The sequence below is a fragment of the Prionailurus viverrinus genome, chromosome E2 (assembly GCF_022837055.1).
Source record: "Prionailurus viverrinus isolate Anna chromosome E2, UM_Priviv_1.0, whole genome shotgun sequence".
In the NCBI taxonomy this organism is placed as follows: Eukaryota; Metazoa; Chordata; class Mammalia; order Carnivora; family Felidae; genus Prionailurus; species Prionailurus viverrinus.
Genome location: NC_062575.1, coordinates 56649466 through 56672553, shown reverse-complemented (window position 1 = coordinate 56672553; position 23088 = coordinate 56649466). Strand labels below are relative to the sequence as shown.

Genomic DNA, 23088 nt, shown 5'->3' with positions numbered 1-23088 from the left:
TAACTCAGTGCACTTTTGCACTGCTGATGGGAATGCAAACTGGTGCAGCCACTCTGGAAAACAGTATGGAGATTCCTCAAAAAATTAAAAATAGAAACTACCCTGTGACCCAGAAATTGAATTACTAGGTATTTACCCCAGGGATAAGTATGTGCTATTTTGAAGGGGCACATGCACCCCAATGTTTATAGCTGCATTATCAACAATAGCCAAAGTATGCATAGAGCGCGCGCACACACACACACACACACACACACACACACACACACACACATATATATACTATGGAATATTACTCGGCAAAGAAAAAGAACGAAATCTTGCATTTGCAACAACGTGGATGGAACCAGATACTAGAGGGTATCATGCTAAGCAAAATTAGTCAAAAAAGACAAATATTGATGAAAGACAAAACAGATGAACATAAGAGAAGGAAAGCAAAAATATAAAAACAGGGAGAGGACAAAACATAATAGACTCTTAAATATAGAGAACTGAGGATTGCTGGAAGGGGTGTGGGTGAGGCGATGGGCTAAATGTGTAAGGGGCACTAAGGAAGACACTTGTTGGGATAAGCACTGGGTGTTATACATAGAGGATGAATCACTGGATTCTACTCCTGAATTCATTATTGCTCTATATGTTATCTAACTTGCATGTAAATTAAGAAAAAGAAAGAAAGAAAGAAAGAAAGAAAGAAAGAAAGAAAGAAAGAAAGAAAGAAAATATGCCAAGACAGATCATATCCTAGGTCCTAAGACACCCTTCAACAAATTTAAAAGAACAGAATCATAGAGTATGTTCACTGCCCACAATGGAATCCAAATACAAAACAAAAACCGAAAACAGGAAAATCTCCAAACACTTGGGAATTGAACAACATACCTTCCAAATAATCCACAGGAAGAAGACAAAGACTCAAGGGAAAGACACAGGCTGAAAGAAAATGAAAATACAACATGTATCTGTGGGGCTCAACTAAAGCAGTACTGAGAGGGAAACTGATAGTTCTCAATGTTTATACTAGAAAAGAGGGGAAATATCCAAGAAAAATCTAAACTGCAGTAAGAAATCAGAAGAGAAAAAAACCACAAATGAAGCAGAGGAAATAATAAAGACAAGAGCAAAAATAAGTAAAATTGAACCAAGGAAAACAGGAGAGAAAATAAAACAAAGAGGCAGTTCACTGAAAAAGTCAATAAAGTTCATGACTCACTAGTAAAACTACCAAAGAATATAAGAGAAAACACAAATTCCTCCTAACAAATTAAACAGGGAATATTACTCCAGAACCTGGAGACATCAACAGGGTAGTAAGGAATTAATACAAAACTCTACATACAAATACTTGAAACTTTAGGTGAAATGGAACAATTCCTCTAAAGGTACACCTTACCACAAATCACCCATGTGAAACAAATGATAGGAATGACTTGAATTGCAGAGTAAGTTTGTAATCTTAAAATTGCCTCCCCAAAATACACCTACAGGCACATACAGTGAATGTTGAGAGTTTAGCTAATACTGGTGCCTCACCATCCATTCTGTGTGGCCAGGTGGTCTGTAGGGACCTTGAACTGATACTAGCCATTCCCTTGAGCACATACCCTAGTAAGAGCCCACGCAGTCAGAAGCAAATGTCAAGATAGGACTCTCCCAATCATCCCTATGATAAGCATTCTCCCCCATCTCCCAGGATCTTCCTCTTGTCCCCTTTAGATAAGACCCCCCCCCCACACACACACACCTCCTAAAGCTTACCGAAACCCTGCTCTGTTTGGTTTGAATTGACCATTGCAGCCTTAGCCTAGAACCTTAAAGCATTCCATTGAGGGGCCCTAATAAAGCCATGTGCCCTTGGTCCTGCCCTAAGAGTTCTGCCTATACCCTGCCTTAATCTCCTCACACAACCCACATAGGTGTGCAGAATAGCTCCCCCATGATCTGTGACTAATAAACTTCTCTACTTCACTTTCTCTTACAATCTCTTGTTGAACCATGGCTCACCATCTGACATCTAGGACTCAACAAATATTAGTACAACAAAGTCACAACACCAACACTAGGCAATTCTATCAAACCTACAAATTATTAAAAGGAATTCTACACAATGTGTCTCAGAAAATAGAAGAGTGAATACTTTACCCAACTAACCGTATGAGGCCGGTATTAGCATAATACCAAACTACACAAAAACATTAAGGAGGCAGGGGGAGATAACTACCAAAGAAATCCCAAACGAAGGTGCAAAAATTCTTAGCAAACTATTAACAGTGGAAGTCAGCAATACACAGAAAGAATTGTACACCATGACCAAATGGGTTTATTTGGGGGACAGAAAGCAGTTTCAAATTCCAGCAGTATGAGCCATCATGTTAACATGCTGGACAGGAAAAATCACAGGATCCTGTCAATTGATACAGAGGAGCATTTGACAAAATTCAACACCTATTTATGATCTAAACTTTCAGAAAACTAGGAACAGAGGGAAATTTCCTACACTCAGTAAAGAACACCTGCAAAAAACTTACAGCAAGCTTCATCCCTAATGGTGAAAGACTGGATGCTTTTCTTCAGAGACTGGAAACAAGGCAAGGATGTCCACTCTCCACACTGATATTTGACATGTTAGTAGAAGTTCTAGTCAGTGACAGAAGAGGAGTAAACAAAAGTGATAACGAGAGAAAAGGAAGATAAAATAGTAGTTACTTGCAGAAGCCATCATGGTTGTGTTAGGCTGGATAACATACTCATCCCAAAGGATGGCCATGTCCTCGTGCCTATCACGTGGGAGTGTTACTGTGAATGTCGAAAGGGAGTCTGCAGATGTGCTATGGTGAAGATCATGAGGTGGGCGATTATCCTGGATGATCTGGTAAATGCGATATGGTCCCGAGGGACTTTTAAGAAGGATGCAGGTAGAGTTACTTATGTAAAGGTTGGTGAAGTGATGACAGAGGTAAACAAGTTTGAAGATGCTATCCTGCTGGCTTTAAAGAGGGAGGAAGGGGACCACCATGAGGCAGAGGATATAAGTGGCCTCCAGACATGGGAAGGTAAGGAAACAAAATCTGACCTGGCATATCCAGACGGAGCACGGCGCTATGGATCCATTTTACACATTTCGCCTCCGGAACTGTAAGAGAATAGATTTGTTAAAGTCATTCAGGCTGTGGTAATTTGTCACAGCATCAACAGGGATATTTTTGAAGTGGTATATATAGAAAATACAAAGGAACGTACAAAAATTTCTAGAACGAAAATTTACAAAGTGCCAGAACACAGAAGCATGCAAAAATCCACTGCATTTCTATATACTAGCAATTTACACCTTGAACCTGAAATTAAAAGTACAATACCGGGGTGCCTGGGTGGCTCAGTTGGTTAGGTGTCTGACTTTTGACCTCAGCTCAGGTCTTGATTTCAGGGTCAGGAGTTCAAGCTGTCCATTGGGTTCTGAGCTGGGCATGAAACCTACTTAAAAACAATCCATGTATGATTGCTTAGAAAAGAAAAAGTAAAAGAAATATGAGCCCACATTCCAGTGCAGGGACCTGTGGCTCTGAAGACAAGAATCAGTCACTGGAAAGTGGCAGAATGGCCTCCAGGCAACTGGCAATACAGATCATCTCCTTTTCAGACACTGGGGTTGGAATCGCAGGGACTTTCTATCTTTTTAAAAAAATTTTTTTTCAACGTTTATTTATTTTTGGGACAGAGAGAGACAGAGCATGAACGGGGGAGGGGCAGAGAGAGAGGGAGACACAGAATCGGAAGCAGGCTCCAGGCTCTGAGCCATCAGCCCAGAGCCCGAGGCGGGGCTCGAACTCAAGGACCGCAAGATCGTGACCTGGCTGAAGTCGGACGCTTAACCAACTACGCCACCCAGGCGCCCCTGGGACTTTCTATCTTATTCATCATTATTTTTCATTTACTTCACTGTGCTCCTTAACCTCCACACACTTGGTTTCCAAGCACCAGACCACAGCCAACTACTACAGTTAAGATGTTTCAAGTTATTTCACTCAAGACCTGAAGGAACTCTTCAGATTTAGCACCTACTTTGTACCTGTCACCATCTCAGATGCATTTTTCACGTCACAAGAGTCTCCCAACAACCCACTGACTTATGTATCCCTTGGTGTAAACTGGGGAAAAAATGTAAATGAAACATACAATCTGGGTCACAACGTGTGGAAAGAAAAGATAATGACGGGGCGCCTGGGTGGCGCAGTCGGTTAAGCGTCCGACTTCAGCCAGGTCACGATCTCGCGGTCCGTGAGTTTGAGCCCCGCCTCGGGCTCTGGGCTGATGGCTCAGAGCCTGGAGCCTGTTTCCGATTCTGTGTCTCCCTCTCTCTCTGCCCCTCCCCCGTCCATGCTCTGTCTCTCTCTGTCCCAAAAATAAATAAACGTTGAAAAAAAAATTAAAAAAAAAAAAAAGAAAAAAGAAAAGATAATGGCAAGGGAAAATTGTATAAAAAAAAGTTTCACTACAGTTGAAAATGAGCCATGGAATGAATTGCTCAAGACCATACTTTGAAATTCACATTTTAAAATCCTCTGGAAAATTGTTCTAATAAAATTGTTTAGTAACATTTATGATCTAATAAACATTTCCAAAGATCTTCATTAAGTTATTATAAAAATATCTTACGGCAATTTATCTCAATAGTATTCTATAAGCATTTCAACAAGCACATCATACAATGGAATCCAGGTGTACAGAAGGAAAAGGAATGTAACAAACTAGCATGAAGAAAAGTTTGTCTTTCCCAACCAAGAAATCAGGAGTTTCAAGAGTACATATTCAGTGTATTACTAAAGAGTATCCATTTTTTTGGTGGCTGATGACTGACACCTTTTAAGCCTCACCACCACATCTGTTCTGCCCACCTGCCCAAGCTGAGAGAAAAGCCTGGTGCTTCCTTTGGTATCAGCCCAAAGTTCAAACCACAGAAGGCATCCTCCCCCAGCTCCACCCAGTCACCACCCAAAACACACCAAACCACTCACCATTTCCTGTTCCCTCAAGCCATTTTTTTTTTTTTTTTGACCAGCTTGGAAGTCTGTGCTCTCCCTAGAAATCTTAATTACAGTATGTGTTCTCATCACACTTTTAGTGCATGGCACCACCAGTCTCGATATCCAAACCCAACTTTGGTTAGGGTTCCATCTGTTCCAGTGGACGGCCACAAGTAGAAGTTAACAAAAAATGTGTTAGACAATGAATATGTGAAATTTCTAGTTTAACTATGAAACAAATGTTCCCATTGTATATTGTTCATTCTAAATTATTTCTTTATTGTTCCAAGCTGAAAACAATTATTTTTGGCCTTATTTCTGAAATTATTTTATTTCCAAATTTTTCATGTGTACTATGTTCCTATTTTCATTTTATTTACATCATCGTGGAAACCATGGGTTTTATGTGGGCACAAAACACATGAAATAGAATCATATGGTGCATATTCATGAATGGGGGGCAGGTTTTAGGGGATCAGAATATTGAACTTGCACTGCTGTGGCATTTCATTGTAACTACATAAATATCCTGCGGCAAAGTATGGAGAGAAGAACTCAAGTGCAAAGTGTAAGTATATAATCCTCAAACTCTCTGTTCTTTAATTCTATCCTGGAAGGAAATTATTATAGGTTCCTTCAACCTTGAGAGCCTAAAGGTTGTTAGTATGTGTTACAAAGTACTCTATAGAGGTGGGATAAAACTGTGTTAGAAAAAGAACATGACTCCTTCAGGGTTATGGGGAAAAATTATTTAAACTTTATTAATGAAAATGTGAGACTTGTGATACATCCTGCAGAAAATAGTAGCAAAATGTAATGGCAGGAGTTAACTATGAATCATGAACATACTGTTCTGGTTCTCTGGATTCAACTGCCCTCTCAGATAACTGCTCTCTTCATTTTCCAAGAAAAGGGAAATGGCATTAATGATCCATCAGTTTGTCATTGATAGTATAGCACAGCTATTACTATTTTCCCCTGTGTTGTTTCTACCACATAATCTGTCCCTAGCAAACAAACTATCACCATCATCTCATGAAAAGGTCCCTGTAACTCATCTAGAGAAGAGAGTGCCCTGATCATAACACGCATGACAACTTCAAGGGTGATTTTGCATTATTCTCTGCCCCTACCCCATGCAAATTCACACAAAATTGAATCTGACAACTCCGTGTCCTTGCTGTTCCAGGGAACACGGATATGAATGGGTCACACACAATGAAGTAGGCCCCTTCATCTTATGACTGCTCCTCAGAGACCATCAGGAAAGGCTTAAGATCAACAGATTTCAAACTTGAGGGTGAAACTCATAAATAAAATGTAACTCAAACTCATAAAATATAGCCTTTTCAAGAAAACTCAGGTAAGTATCTTATACACAGAAAATCATGAGCTACTTCCACACATGTCCTTGTTCCCATGATATAGGAGTTTTAACAATTTGTGACATAATTATCATGCAGTGTGGAACATTTCAGGTTAATCTCCGAGTTCTAAAGTCCTAGTTATTCCAGTTGGATCCAATTACGCCTGGATTCTCTAATGTGTGGTCTGTTCTGTGAACTGGTCAAAATACTTATCATATTTGTAAGGATTTGCAAGGAATCTCCCCAGTACCAATTTGTTGGTGAATCCTAAGGACGCACAGTTTCTTAAAGGTATCTCCACATTCAGCATATTTGGTATAGTTTCCCTGCATAAATTCTCTCATTACTCCAAAGGTGTGAGCACTTAATGAAAGCCTTATGGCATTATTTCCATTTGTAAGGTGGCTCTTCAATATAAATCCTCTGATGTTTTGGCCTTGGGGCAAAAGCCTTAGCACGCACATTAGTTTTCTGTGATTTCTCTGCAAGGACTGGATAATGGCTCTGCCACAAACACTTACATGGTTTCCTTTCAACATCGACTCTTGTTGCAAAATACTTGGAACTCAAGCTAAGAGCTTTGCCACACTCATCGCATTTATAAGGTATATGCTCTAGTATGTTCCCGAACTTTTGATCTTTGGGTAAAATCCTTGTCACACACATTACATCTGTGTGGTTTCTCTCCAGGATATTTACTCATATCCAGTGAAGAGTACTAATTTAAAACATTGCCACATTTGTTGCATTTGTAAATATGAATGATTTGGTGAACCCTGAGTTTAAGGCAATACCTAAAAGCCTTGCCACATTCAGTACATTTATAAGGCTCTCTCCAGTATGGATTATCTGATGACTGGTGAGGGGTGAGCCTCGAGTAAAGGCTTTGCCACGCTCATGGCATTTGTAAGGTTTTTCTCCAGGATGAATTCTTTGGTGAATCCTGAGGTCAGACCATTGTCTAAAAGCCTTGCCACATTCAATACATTTGTATGTTTTTTCTCCAGAATGAATTTTCTCATGAAGTCTAAGGTGTGAGCCCGTGATAAAAGCCTTGCCACACTCATTACATTTGTAAGGTCTCTCGCCCGTATGGATTACCTGATGTTTATTTAAGCTTGCATGGATGCTGAAGGATTTGCCACACTCCTTACATTTGAAAGGTCTCTCGCCTGTATGGATTCTCTGGGGATTTATAAGGTGTGAATTTTGACTGAAGACCTTGCCACACTCATTACACTTGTAAAGTTTCTCTCTGGTATGGATTATTTGATGTGTACTGAGGTGTGAGCCTTGAGTAAAGGCTTTTCCATACTCATTACATTTGAAAGGTTTCTGTCCAGCATGAATTCTTTGGTGAATCCTGATGTCAGACCATTACCGAAAGGTTTTGCCACATTCAACACATGGATATGACTTCTCTCCAGTATAATTTCTCCCATGATGCCTAGGGTGTGAATGCTTGGTAAAGGCTTTGCCACATTCATTACATCGGTAAGGTTTCTCTCCAGTATGGATTATCTGATGTTTAGTGAGGTGTGAGCCCTGAGTAAAGGCTTTGCCACACATGGCATTTGAAAGGTTTCTTTCCAGCATGAATTCTCTGGTGAATCCTGAAGGCCTTGCCACATTCAGTACATTTATATGGTTTCTCTCCAGTATGACTTTTCTGATGGTCAACCAGGTTTGAACTTTGGATAAAAGCTTTACCACACTCATTACACTTGTGTGGTTTCTCTCTATGAATTCTGTGATGTTTTACCAGTTTTGAACTCTGGCAAAAAGCCTTGCCACATTCACTACATTGGTAAGGTTTCTCTCCAGTATGGATTAGCTGTTGGTTTGTTAGGCTTGAATGTACACTAAAGGCTTTGCCACACCCGTTACATTTGTAAGGTTTCTGTCCAGCGTGTATTCTCTGGTGATTTGCAAGGTGTGAATTTTGACTGAAGAGCTTTTCACATACATGACATTTATATGGTTTCTTTCCTGTATGAATTATCTGATGTATGCTGAGGTGTGAACCCTGATTAAAGGTTTTGCCACAGTCATGACATTTGTAAGGTTTTTCCCCATATGATTTCTCATCATGTGTTAGTGTCGAAGTCTGAATAAAATCACTCCCATGTTTATTAGAAATGTTGGTTTGGACACTAGGAGAAATTTCTTGAAGTGGTGAAACTGAGGAACCAGTGTTGACACGCTTATCAACTTGATTACATCCATACATTTTCCCTTCAGTATGAAACACGTGCCATTCATCCTGAAAGCTTAATCCAGGCCTATTTACAACAGGCTTGTTTCCTGCATCCCTTGTACCAGATTGATCTCTTCTATCAGTGAGACTGTATTTACGGGTTACAGGCATGTCTCTGTAATTTATTTCATCGTCTCTCCACGGCCACTCAAAGTCATGCACATTTTTCTGGATTTCCCTGAAGCAAAATCTTTGATTTCGTGGCCTTTGTGTCTTTCCAACATCATTGCCTAGAATACTTCTCCTGTATTACTATACTCCTTTGGTTGTAATTTCTTGATCACGTGTGTAGGAGAAACATCTACAAAATATAAAGAGCCAGAGGTATCCTCTTAATTACAGTTTGCAAACAAATGTAATGTTATGTTCTCAACATATAACAATAAAAGTAATACTTGTACTGAGCACAGTCATAAAACTTTTCCATGATCTCCAAAATTTTAGGAATACCTAAAGGAACAGGATTTTTTACTAAAGAGTGCTCATCTGTAATACAAATTAATCTCAGGATAGCCTGGTTTCAAACACCCAATGACAAAAACACTCACACTGTACAAAATTATGTTATCTCTCAAAGAAAGGGTATTTTTCTTTCCTTTTAAATTCCAGTATAGTTAACATACAGTGTTCTGTTAATTTCAGGGGTACAATAAAGTGACTCAGCACTTCCACACATCGCCCAGGGCTCATCAGGGCACGTGTGCTCCTTCGTCTTCATCACCTCTTGAACCATGGCCCACCCACCTCCCCTCTGGTGCCATCGGTTTGTTCTCTATAGTTAAGAGTCTGTTTCTTGGGGTGCCTGGGTGGCTCGGTGGGTTAAGTGCCTGGCTTCAGCTCAGGTCATGATCTCATGGTTTGTGAGTTTGAGCCCTGCATCGGGCTCTGCACGGACAGTGTGGAGTGTGCCTGGGATTCTCTCTCTCTCTTAAAATAAATAAGCTTTAAAAAAAAGTGTTTCTTGGTTTGTCTTTTCTTTTTTCCCTTTGCTTGTTTGCTTTCTTTCTTAAATTCCACATACGAGTGAAATCATATGGTTGTCTTTCTCTGACAGACTTATTTCATTGAGCATTATACTGTCTAGCTCCATCCATGTAGTTGTAAATGGCAAGATTTCATTCTTTTATGGCTGAATAATATGCCATTGTATATATATATACCATATATTCTTTACCCATTCATCTACCAATGGACACCTGGGCTGCTGCCATGATTTGGCTATTGTAAATAATGCTACTGACATAGGGGTACATGTATCCCTCTGAATTAGTGTTTTTGTAATGTTTGGGTAAATACCCACTAGTGTGATAATGGGATTGTATGATAGCTTTTTTTTTTTTTTTTTTAACGTTTAATCATTTTTGAGTCACGGAGTACCAGCAGAGGAGGGGGAGAGGGAGAGAGATACAAAGAATAGGAAGCAGGCTTCAGGCTGAGTTGTCAGTGCAAAGCCCAGTCTGAGATGGGACTCAAACCTACAAACCATGAGATCGTGACCTGAGCTAAAGTCGCACACTCAACTGACTGAGGCACCCAGGCACCCCAGGTAGCTCTATTTTTAACTTTCTGAGGAACCTTCATACTCTATTCCACAGTGGCTGTACCAATTTGCATTCACACCAACAGTACAAAAGGGTTCCTTTTTCTCCACATCCTTGTCCACACATGTTCTAAGATACAGTATTTTTCCACCATGACCCCAAAGCACATACCAATTGGCAGTAAATACATTTCTCATAACCGATGAGAAAAAAGTATTATACATAATTTCTGTATATGTCATATAAATAAATGCTGCAGGACAGATAGTGTATTACAATGGTAAGTAATCCAAATCAAGCTTATCTGATGGATAATCTAAATAAATGAGAATCCAGAATTCCAAAATAAATATAGCATTGAGAAAATGAAGAATTTAATAAAACAATGTTTACCAAACTAAATTTTATAAATACCTGTTATAAAATTATCTGTACCCATGAAGAATAGGCTATTCACACTATTCACAAGTGATGCAGGTCAGTTCTATTGCATAAAACATGATAAAAGATCATCATCGTAAATCACAATAAACAATAATAAATAAAATATTCTAGGGGTGCCTGGATGGTATTACCCCAGAACAGGTCCACGTGGTACAGGATCCTTTCAGTCACCAGGTTTTCATCCCAGCTGAGAGCCTAGGAGGTGCACAGGACTGTGGAGCGGGGCAGGCAGACTGCCCATGCTACCCTATGAGGGCTGCCTGACTAGCATGGTTTGAAACATCCAGTCTGGGGAGGAGAGAATTGGGTGTCGCCATTTCCACCCCATCACCAACACAATGGAGTTTCAGGGAACAGGACAGAGGCCCCCAGTGGAGGCAGGACCCACGTGCACCAAACCCCACCCCTCCATGCCTGATAATGGCTTTTCTACCAGAGTAGGGCTGACACTAACCAAACCAGATAGTCTATCCTCGAGATCAGCATAGCCACTGATCCCAGGCACCAACAGACAACTGTCCTGTGGTTTTATAGGTTAGTCTAGTTTGTTTTAAATATTCTTTTTTTTTTTCTTTTCTTTCCTTCTCTCTTCCCTTCTTTTACTTTATACCCTCTGATTTTTTTTCTTCCCTTTGGAATCAGGCTTATAGTTTCTGCTTTAATTTTTGGTCAATTCTTATTTTTTTATATATTTACATATACATATATATGTGCATGTGTTTACACATAAAAGTGTATATACATATAAGTACACACACACACACACACACACACACACACACACATATATCCTTTTTTTTCTTTCTGTTCTAGGTGTTCATTTGTTTAACCAGGCATTTTTATTCTATTCTTTTTACACCTTTTCTGTATCTCTTTCTTCTTTATTTTCCTCTCTCTCTGGATTAAGCCTTATAGTTTCTTTGATTCTCTGCCTGGCCTTTTTTTTTCCCCTGCCCCTTTCATTTCTCTCTTTGTATGGGATAAGGTTCACGTGCTCTTTTTTTTTCCTTTTTTCTGGGTTACTTCAACAAACAAATCAAAGCACACCTGGTGGAAGGTCCAAACAATCCACCACTCCAAGCAGTGGGATAGAACAGCCAAAGATGTAACAACAGAGTAGACACAACATACCCCAAAAACACTTGCTGAAGTGCCAGGTCCTGGACAGTATATGACTCCTTTCTAATATGGTAGTACTTGCAGGTGCAGGACACATAACAAGCCATTGAAAGATGTAAAAGACAGAAAGTGACCCAAAATGACAAAATGGAAGAATTCTCCTCAAAAGAATTTCCAGGAATAAAGGATAGAGAATTGCTCAAACTGGATATAAACAATATATCTGAACAAGAATTTAGAATAACAGCCATAAAACTAATAGCTGGGCTTGAAAAACACATAGAAGACAGCAGAGTATCTATTGCTGCCTAGATCAAAGACCTATGAAATAGTCATGATGAATTAAGATATGTTGTAAATGAGATGCAAAATAAACTAGATGCAGTGACAGCAAGGATGAAGGAGCAGACGAGAGAATAAGTGAGATACAAGATAAAATTATGGAAAATGACAGAGCTGAAAAAAAGAGGGAAAAGAAATTACTAGGCCACGAGAGGAGAATTAGAGACCTAAGTGATTCAATAAAATAAAATAATACCTGTATCATAGGAGTTCCAGAAGAGGAAGAGACAAAGGAGCAGAAGGTTTATTTGAACAAACCATAGCTGACAACTTCCCTAATCTGGGGAAACAAAAAGACATCCAAGTCCAGGAGGCATAGGGAACTCCCTTCAAAATAAAAAACAAGTTAACACCATGACATATCATAGTGAAACTGGCAAAATACAAAGACAGAGAGAGAATTCTGGGCCTTAACCTACAAGGGTAGACACAAAAGGGTAGTAGCGGACCTGTCCACTACAATTTGGCAGACCAGAAGGAAGTGGCAGGAAATATTCAATGTGCTGAATAGGAAAAATATGCAGCCAAGAATCCAGCAAGGCTGTCATTCAGAATAGAAGGAGAGATAAAGGCTTTCCCAAACAAAACTAAAGGAGTCCATGACCACTAAACCAGCCCTGCAGGAGATCGTAAGGGGAACTCTGTGAGTGGAAAGCAGCAACGACTACAAAGCACCAGAGACATCATCACAAGCATGAAACCTACAGAACACATAATGACACTAAATCCATATCTTTCAATAATTACTCTCAATGCAAATGCACTAAATGCCCCAATCAAAAGACATAGGGTATCAGAATGGATTAAAAAAGAAAAAAGCAAGATCCATCTATATGCTGCCTACTAAAGACTCATTTTAGACCTCAGGACATCTGCAGATTGAAAGCGAGGGGGTGGAGAACCATCTATCATGCTACTGGACGTCAAAAGAAAGCCAGGGTCGCCATATTTATATCAAACAAATTGGATTTTATTTATTTTTTTTATTTTTTTTTTTTCAACGTTTATTTATTTTTGGGACAGAGAGAGACAGAGCATGAACGGGGGAAGGGCAGAGAGAGAGGGAGACACAGAATGGGAAACAGGCTCCAGGCTCCGAGCCATCAGCCCAGAGCCTGACGCGGGGCTCGAACTCACGGACCGTGAGATCGTGACCTGGCTGAAGTCAGACGCTTAACCGACTGCGCCACCCAGGCGCCCCAAACAAATTGGATTTTAAAACAAAGACTGTAACAAGAGATGAAGAAGGGCATTGTATCACCATTAAGGGGTCTATCCATCAAGAAGAGCTAACAATTGTAAATGTTTATGTCCCCAATGTGAAAGCATCCAAGTATACAAATCAATTAATCACAAACATGAATAAATATATAGATAATAATATCGTGATTGTAGGGGACTTTAATATTCCACTTGCAACAATGGACAGATCATCTAGGCAGAAAATCAATAGGAAACAGTGGCTCTGAATGACACATTGGACTAGATGAACTTAACAGATATATTCAGAACTTTTGATTCTAAAGCAGAATACACATTCTTCTCAAGTGCACATGGCACATTCTCAAAAATAGATCACATACTGATCACAAAACAGCCTTCAACAAGTATAAAAAGATTGAGATCATACCATGAAATCATACTTGAAGTCAACCACAAGAAAAAAATTGGAAAGCCCCCAAATACATGAAGGTTAAAGAACCTCCTACCAAAGAATGAACAGGCCAACCAGGAAATTAAAAAGAAATTTAAAAATATATGGAAGCAAATGAAAATGAAAGAAGGACAGTACAAACCCTTTGGGATGCAGCAAGGCCATCCTAAGAGGAAAATACATTGCAGTACAGACCTATCTAAGAAAAGTCCCAAATACAGAACCTAACCTCACACCTAAAGGAACTAGAAAGCAGCAAAGAAAACCCAAAGCCAGCAGAAGAAATAAAATAGAACAGAAATAAACAATATAGAATGGAAAACAACAACAACAACAACAACAACCAGTAAAACACATCAATGGATCTAAGAGCTGGTTTTTTGAAAGAATAAACAAAATTGAAAAAAAATAATAGTAATGTATATAAAAAACCTGATAACCCCCTAGCCAAACTTCTCAAAAAGAAAACAGAGGACCCAAATAGATAAAATCACGAATGAAAGAGGAGAGATTACAACCAACACCACAAAAATGCAAACAATTATTACAGAATACTATGGAAAATTATATGCCAACAAAATGGACGATCTGGAAGAAATGTACAAATTCCTAGACACTCATATACTACCAAAACTCAAATGGGAATAAACAGAAAATCTGAACAAACCATAAGAAGCAAAGAAATTGAATCGGTTATCAAAAATCTCCCAACAAATAAGAGTCCTGGGCCAGATGGCTTCCCAGGGGAATTCTACCAGACATTTAAACCAGAGTTAATGCTATTCTTCTCAAGCTGTTCCAAAAAATAGAAATGGAAGGCAAGCTTCCAGACTCATTCTATGAAGCCAGCATTACCTTGATTCCTACCAAAGAACCCACTAAAAAGGTGAATGACTGGCCAATATTCCTGATGAACACGGATGCAAAAGTTCTCAACAAGGTATTAGCAAATTGAATTCAACAGTACATTAAAAGAATTGATAGCATGATCAAGTGGGATTCATTGCTGGCTGCAAGGCTGGTTCAATATTCACAAATCAATCAACGTGATATATCACATTAATAGAAGAAAGGATAAGAACCATATGATTCTGTCAAAAGATGCAGAAAAAGCATTTGACAAAATATAGTATCCTTTCTTAATAAAAACCCTCAAGAAAGTCAGGATAGAAGGAACATACCTTAACATCATAAAAGCCATAAATAAAGTCAAACAGCTAATATCCTCTTCAGTTGGGAAAAATTGAGAACTTTCCCAAGTCAGGAACACAACAGGGATGTCCACTCTCACCACTGTTGTTTAACATAGGGTTGGAAAGTCCTAGCCTCAGCAATCAGACAACAAAATGAAATAAAAAAGGCATCCACATTGGCAAAGAAGACCAAACGTTCACTTTTCGGACATGACATGATACTCTACATAGAAAACCCAAAAAACTCCAAAAAAACTGCTAGAATTGATACATGAATTCAGCAAAGTTGCAGGATATAAAATTAGTGTACAGAGATCAGTTGCATTTCTATACACCAATAAAAAGCAGCAGAAAGAGGAATCAAGGAATAGATCCTATTTACAATTACACCAAAACCCACAAAAGAACTAGGAATAAACCTAACCAAACAGATAAAAGATCTGTACATTGAAAACTATAGAAAGCTCATGATAGAAATTGAAGAAGACACAAAGAAACGGAAAAACATTCCATGCTCAAGGATTGGAAGAACAAATATTGTTAAAATGTCCATACTATCCAAAGCAATCTACAAATTCAATGCAATCCAAATCAAAATACGACCAGTATTCTTCACAGAGTTAGAACAAACAATCCTAAAATTTGTATGGAACCAAAAAAGACCCCGAATAGCCAAAGTATTGTTGAAAAGAAAAATCAAAGCAGGAGGCACCATAATCCCACACTTTAGATTACAAAGATGTAATCATCAAGACAGCATGGTATTGGCACAAAAACAGACACATAGACCAATGGAATAAAATAGAGAACCGAGAAATGGACCCACAAAAATATGGCCAACTAATCTTCAACAAAGCAGGAAAGAGTATCCAGTGGAAAAAAGGCAGTCTCTTTAGCAAATGGTGCTCAGAGAAGTAGACAGCAACATGCCGAAGAATGAAACCAGACCACTTTCTCACATCATACACAAAAAATAAATTCAAATTGGATGAAAGACCTAAACGTGAGACAGGAGACCATCAAAATCCTAGAGGAAAACAGGCAGCAACCTCTTTGGCCTCGACCACAGCAACTTCTTACTTGACATGTCTCCAAAGACAAGGGAAATAAAAAGAATATGAACTGGGACCTCATCAAGATAAAAATCTTCTGCACAACAAAGAAAACAATCATCAAAACTAAAAGGCAACTGATGGAATAGGAGAAGATATTTGCAAATAACATATAGGATAAAGGGATAGTATCCAAAATCTATCAAGAACTTACCAAACTCAACACTCAAAAAACAAATAATCCAGTGAAGAAATGGGCAGAAGACATAAATAGATACTTTTCCAAAGAAGACATCCAGATGGCAGACACATGAAAAGATGCTCAACATCACTCATCACCAGGGAAATATAAAAACCACATTGAGATACCACCTCACACCAGTCAGAGTGGCTAAAATTAACAACTGAGGCAATAACAGATGTTGGTGAGGATGTGGAAAAAGGGGAACCCACTTTCACTGTTGGTGGGAATGCAAACTGGTGCAGCCACTCTGGAACACAAAGTGGAGGTTGCTCAAAAAATTAAAAATAGAATTACCCTACGACCCAGAATACAGGAGTGCTGATTCATAGGAGCACATGTACCCCAATGTTTACAGCAGCACTATCAACAATAGCCAAATTATGGAAAGAGCCCAAATGTCCATCAACTGAAGAAGGGATAAAGAAGATGTGGTGTATGTGTATATATATATATATATATATATATATATATATATATATGCAATGGAATACTCCTTGGCAATGAAAAAGAATAAAATCTTGTCATTTGCAACTACATGGATGGAACTGGAGGGTATTATGCTAAGTGAAATAAGTCAGAGAAAAACAGATATATGATTTCACTCATATGTGGAATTTGAAAAACTAAACAGAAAGGGGGAAGGGAAGGAAAAATAACTTACAAACAGAGAGGGAGGCAAACCATAAGAGACCCTTAAATACAGAGATCAAGCTGTGGGTTGAAGAGGGTGGAGGACTGGGGGGAGCGGGGGAGGTGGGTGATAGGCATGGAGGAGGGCACTTGTTGGGAGAAGCACTGGATGTTGTATGTAAGAGATGAATCACAGGAATCTACTCCTGAAGCCAGGACTTCACTGCATGTTAACTAAACTAACAATTTAAATAACTGACAAAATAAAATTAAAATAATAAAATAAAAATAAAATAAAATAAAATAAAATTCCTAGTAGAAAACAGAGGAAAAGCTTCATGACATTACTTTTTGCAATAATTTACCAGATATAACACCAAAGCACAGGCAACAAAAGTACAATCGGATAAACTGACTACATCAAAATCAAAAACTCCTGCACACCAAAGGACACAAAATCAAAAGCTTAAAGCCAACCTATGGAGCACAAGAAAAGATGTGCAAATCATATATCTGATAATAGGTTGGTATTAAGAATAAATAAGAACTCTAAAAGGGTATAGTTCCACAGTGCGTGGTCTGGGAGTGGGGAGGTCCCCATACCAAAAAACAATGCTCTGACAGCAGCTAGGTATCCTACAATTCTGACTCAGTTCTGACAATTCAACTCAAGCCTGATGTTATCTATTTGGAGGTCCCACAAGTTAAGGGCTGAGTCCTACATGAGCCGCCTCCACTTCAGATGCTAATGGTAAATCCAAGTTGTCACACCTAGGCTTCTGATGGACCAGCTATAGATCTGAAGTTCCAATGAACCCCCTCCTTGGGTCTGACTTGCTAGATTGGCTCAAAGAACTCAAAGAAACATTTTACCTACTAGATTACTGGTTCATCACGAGAGGATGTAACTCTGGAACACGTAGGGCAAGGCAAGAGGAAAGGGTGCAGAGTCCTCTCCACGTGGGTCACTCTCCACAAATTTCCTCTTGGTCACCAGCCCAGAAGCTCTCTGACCTCTCTCCTTTTGAGTTTTTATGAAGGCTCCATTATAGAGGCATTATCGATTAAATCACTGATCACTGCTGGCTGAACTCCATCTCCAGCCCCTTTCCTCTCCCAGAAGTCCAGGGATGGACTGAAAGTTCCAACCCTCCAATCACTTGGCTGTGTCCCCTGGCAAAAAGCCCCCCATCTTTACAGGATTTCCAAAAGTCACCTCATTAGCATAAACTAGGTTGTGCTTGAGAGGTGACTTATGAAGAACAAGACACCCATTTCATCTTTATGGCTCCTGAGCAATTTCAGGAATTGACGAGAGACCAAATTATGATCAAAGATGCTTCCATTGTGGGGAGCCTGGGTGGCGCAGTCGGTTAAGCATCCGACTTTGGCTCAGGTCATGATCTCGCGGTCTGAGTTCGAGCCCCACGTCGGGCTCTGTACTGACAGCTCAGAGCCTGGAGCCTGCTTCAGATTCTGTGTCTCCCTGACACTACGCCCCTCCCCCACTTGTGTTCTGTCTCTGTCTCTCAAAAATAAATAAATGTAAAAAAAATATATATTAAAAAAAAAAGATGCTCCCATTGCTCTTATTGCTCAGGAAATTCCAAGGGTTTTAGAAGTTCTGCGCAAGAAACACGAATGAAGACCAAACAGATTTCTTATTACGAATCACAATATCACAAACTCCTACAGCTCAACAAAAACAGAACCCACAAATATTCTGATTAAATAATGGGCAAAGGACTTTGGAACCAACATTTCTCCACAGATGATATACAAATGGCCAACAAACTTATGAAATGATGTTCAGTATCACTGACCATTAGAGAAATGCAAATCTAAACCGCAATGAGATTATCACTCACACTCATTAGGATAGCTACTATCGAAGAAACAGAAAATACTAAGTGTTAGCGAAGATGGGAAAAATGGGAATTCTTATGCAATGTTCATCAGCAAGTAAAATGTAGATGGAAAATATCAGGACAGTTACTTGAAAATTAAAAATTAAATTACCATACACTGTGAGCTGAATGTTTGTGCCCCCTAAAATTTCTATGTTAAAATCTAATCCCCAAGGTGATATATTTGAAGGTGGTGGCTTTGGGAAGTAATGAAGTCATCAGGATGGAGCCCACATAAATGGGATTAGTGCCATTACAAGAGGCCAGACAGCCAGCTCTTTCTAGTATCATGTGAAGATACAAGCAGTCAGCAGCAGCTTGTGGTCAGGAAGGGGGTCCTCACCAGAACCCAAGCATGCTGGCACCCTGATCTTTGACTTCCCATCTCCAGCACTGTGCAAAACAAATGGAACAACTGTTGTAAGCCACCCAGTTTTTGGTATTTTGTTACAAGAGCCTGAACAGACTAAGAAAGAAAATTGTCTTGATCGTGAGAAGTAGGGAGCTTCTGCAACAAATACCTAAAAATGGGGATGTGGCTGTGAACTGGGTCACGGGTAAAGGTGCATGCTGGAAGCTGAGAATGTCACAAAGGGAATTTTATTTTATTTTATTTTTTTAAATTTTTTTTAACGTTTATTTATTTTTGGGACAGAGAGAGACAGAGCATGAACGGGGGAGGGGCAGAGAGAGAGGGAGACACAGAATCGGAAGCAGGCTCCAGGCTCTGAGCCATCAGCCCAGAGCCCGACGCGGGGCTCGAACTCACCAACTGTGAGATCGTGACCTGAGCCAAAGTCGGACGCTCAACCGACTGAGCCACCCAGGTGCCCCACAAAGGGAATTTTAAATGTGATTCTGGTATAGGCTCCAAGACAAAAAGAAGAGAGCTGAACACAGTTCTCTTGGCCGAACTGCATTCATGCTCTACTGTCTTGTGGAAAGTAGAACTTGCAAGCAATGCCATTGCTCTTCAGCTGAGATTTCTAAGCCAAGACGCTTGGTTCCTCCTGACTGCTAATGGTTAAACAAGACCAAAGAAATAACTTGAAGATAAAATTATCAAGCAAAAAGAGACTACAGAACTTCAAGATTTTGAAAATTCCCAGCCTAACCATTTTGCAAAAAAGGAGAAAGCATGTTTGGAAGACAAAAGGGTGTGGCCCAAAAGACCCCGAATAGCCAAAGGAATGTTGAACAAGAAAATCAAAGTGGGAGGCATCACAATCCCAGACTTTAGCCTCTACTACAAAGCTGTAATCATCAAGATAGCATGGTACTGGCACAAAAACAGACACATAGACCAATGGAATAGAATAGAGAACCCAGAATTGGACCCACAGATGTATGGCCAATTAATCTTTGGCAAAGCAGGAAAGAGGATCCAATGGAAAAAAGACAGTCTGTTTAGCAAATGGTGCTGGGAGAACTGGATGGCAAAATGCAGAAGAATGAAACTAGACCACTTTCTCACACCACACACAAAAATAAACTCAAAATGGATGAAAGACTTAAACGTGAGACAGGAAACCATCAAAAACCTTAGAGGAGAAAACAGGCAACAACCTTTTTGACATAAGCTGCAGCAATATCTTGCTCAACACATCTCCAAAGGCAAGGAAATTAAAAGCAAAAATGAACTATTGGGACCTCATGAAGATAAAAAGCTTCTGCACTGCAGAGGGAACAATCAACAAAACTAAAAGGCAACCAATGGAATGGGAAAAGAATTTGCAAATGACATATCGGATAAAGGGCCAGTATCCAAAATTTATAAAGAACTTACCAACTCAACACCTGAAAAACAAATAATCCACTGAAGAAATGGGCAGAAGACATGAACAGACACTTTTCCAAAAGAGACAACCAGATGGCCAACAGACAAATGAAAAGATGGTCAACGTCACTCGTCATCAGGGAAATACAAGTCAAACCACACTGAGATACCACCTTACACCACTCAAGAGTGGCTAAAATTAACAACTCAGGAAACAACAGGTGCTGGCGAGGATGTGGAGAAAGGGGATCCCTCTTGGACTGTTGGTGGGAATGCAAACTGGTGCAGCCACTCTGGAAAAACAGTGTGTAGGTTCCTCAAAAAATTAAAACTAGAACTACCCACAAGCCAGCAATAGCACTACTAGGAATTTATCCAAAGGATACAGGAGTGCTGATTCGTAGGGGCACATGTATCCCAATGTTTACAGCAGTGCTTTCAACAAGATCCAAATTATGGAAAGAGCCTAAATGTCCATCAACTGATGAGTGGATAAAGAAGATGTGGTTTCATATATACAATGGAATACTACTTCGCAATGAGAAAGAAGGAAATCCTGCCATTTGCAGCAACGTGGATGGAACTGGAGGGTATTATGCTAAGTGAAATAAGTCAGTCAGAGAAAGACATATACCATATGTTTTCACTCATATGGGGAACTTGAGAAACTTAAGACCATGGGGGAAGGGAAGGGGAAAAAATAGTTACAAATAGAGAGGAAGGGAGGCAAACCATAAGAGGCTCTTAAATACAGAGAACAAACTGAGGGTTGATGGGGTGGGAGGGGAAAATGAGTGAGGGGCACTGAGGAGGGCACTTGTTGCAATGAGCACTGGGTGTTGTATGTAAGTGATGAATCATGGGAATCTACCCCCAAAACCAAGAGCACACTGTATACACTGTATGTTAGCCAACCCGACTATAAATTATATTAAAAAAAAAAAAAAAGGAATAGGGTATGGCCAAGCTGTTTGATAAGATCAGAATGAGTGTGTTTTGCAGGGTTTTTCAGATTCCACGTGTATGTGAAATCTTATGAGGTATTTCTCAGTCTAATTTACTTCACTTGGCATAATACATTGTAGGCCCATCCACGTTGTTGTACATGGCACAATACCATCCTTTTTTATGGCCGTGTAACATTCCACTCTAAAATACCACATCTTCCTTATCCATTTGTGTATTAACGGACCCTTAGGTTGCTTCCCTGTCTTGGCCAGTAAATAATGCTGCAATGAACATAGGGGTGCGTTCGTAATCTTTTCAAACTAGTGTTTTCATTTTCTTTGGGTAAATACCTAGTAGTAGAATTATTGCATCATACGGTATTTCTATTTTTAATATTTTGAGGAATCTCCATACTGCTTTCCAGAGTGGCTGTACCAATTTACACTGCCACCAACAGTGCACAAGGTTCCTTTTCCTCTACATTTTCATCAGCACTTGTTATTTCTCATCTTTGATTTTAGCCACTCTGACAAATTTAAGATGATAGCTCATTGTGGTTTTGACTTGCAATTCCCTGATAATGAGTGGTGGTGAGCATCTTTCCATGTGTCTGTTGGCCTTTGGGAAAATGCCTATTCATGTCTTCTGTCCCTTTTAAAAATAAAACAAAAAGTAGAATCAGATCTATAAATATAAGAACTGATGGTTGACGAGAGGAGGGGAGTAGGGAGGTGGGCAAAATGACTGAAGGGGAGTGGGAGATACAAATTTCCAGTTATGAAATAAATGTCATGAGAATAAAAGGCACAGCATAAGGAATACAGTCAATGATACTGTGATAATGTTGTATGGTGACAGATGGTAGCTACACTGGTGAGCACAACATAACGCACAAACTTGAATCGCTATGCTGTACACATGAAACTAATATAAAGTTGTGTGTCAACTATACTCATGTTTAAAAATTAAAAAAAAAAAAAAAGATTAGTGAGTGTTAACTATGGACCTTATCAGCTACTATAGGAGGAAAAGTGCCGGTGTGAAGTGAAGGGAAAGAAAATGGAAAGGAATAAAGGAAGACGGCCAGACTTTACAGAACAGAACCATAAAGCTATTTCTCTGCAAATTTTCTCTATTCTTCAACACAAAGGAGGAGTGACCTCAAGGCACTTCAGAGATGATTGGGCCTGCCTCTTCACTTTCTTTTTTTTTTTAATTTTTTTTTTTTTAACATTTATGTATTTTTGAGAGACAGAGCACAGTGGGGGAGGGGCAGAGAGAGAGGGAGACACAGAATCCCAACCAGGCTCCAGGCTCCGAGCTGACAGCAGAGCCCAGTGCGGGGATCAAACCCACAAACCGCGAGATCATGACCTGAGCCAAAGTTGGACACTAGCCCGACTGAGCCACCCAGGTCCCCCTGCCTCTTCACTTTCAACAGGCCAGATGACCTCCCCACAAAACTGGGTTTTCAACCCCTGCTCAGTAGAACCTGGGGGGTGGTGCGGGACCCTGCCTGGTGGAGCTGGGTCTAGCAGCAGGACTGCTGTCCAACAGGCCTGGAGGGCAGAGCATGGAGGCAAAGAGGA

General features: G+C 39.7%; 1 protein-coding gene across 1 annotated transcript in view; it reads right to left on the bottom strand.

The window, feature by feature from the left end:
* Positions 1-5802: 5802 nt before the first annotated feature.
* The window catches only part of LOC125153776 (zinc finger protein 160-like), a 32845-nt gene continuing 15559 nt past the window's right edge, over positions 5803-23088 (bottom strand). The window contains 3 exon segments of the mRNA XM_047837296.1: positions 5803-7958; positions 7960-8836; positions 8839-8949. Of these exon segments, the coding sequence (XP_047693252.1) occupies positions 7769-7958; positions 7960-8836; positions 8839-8949 (1178 nt within the window). The 3' untranslated portion in view covers positions 5803-7768.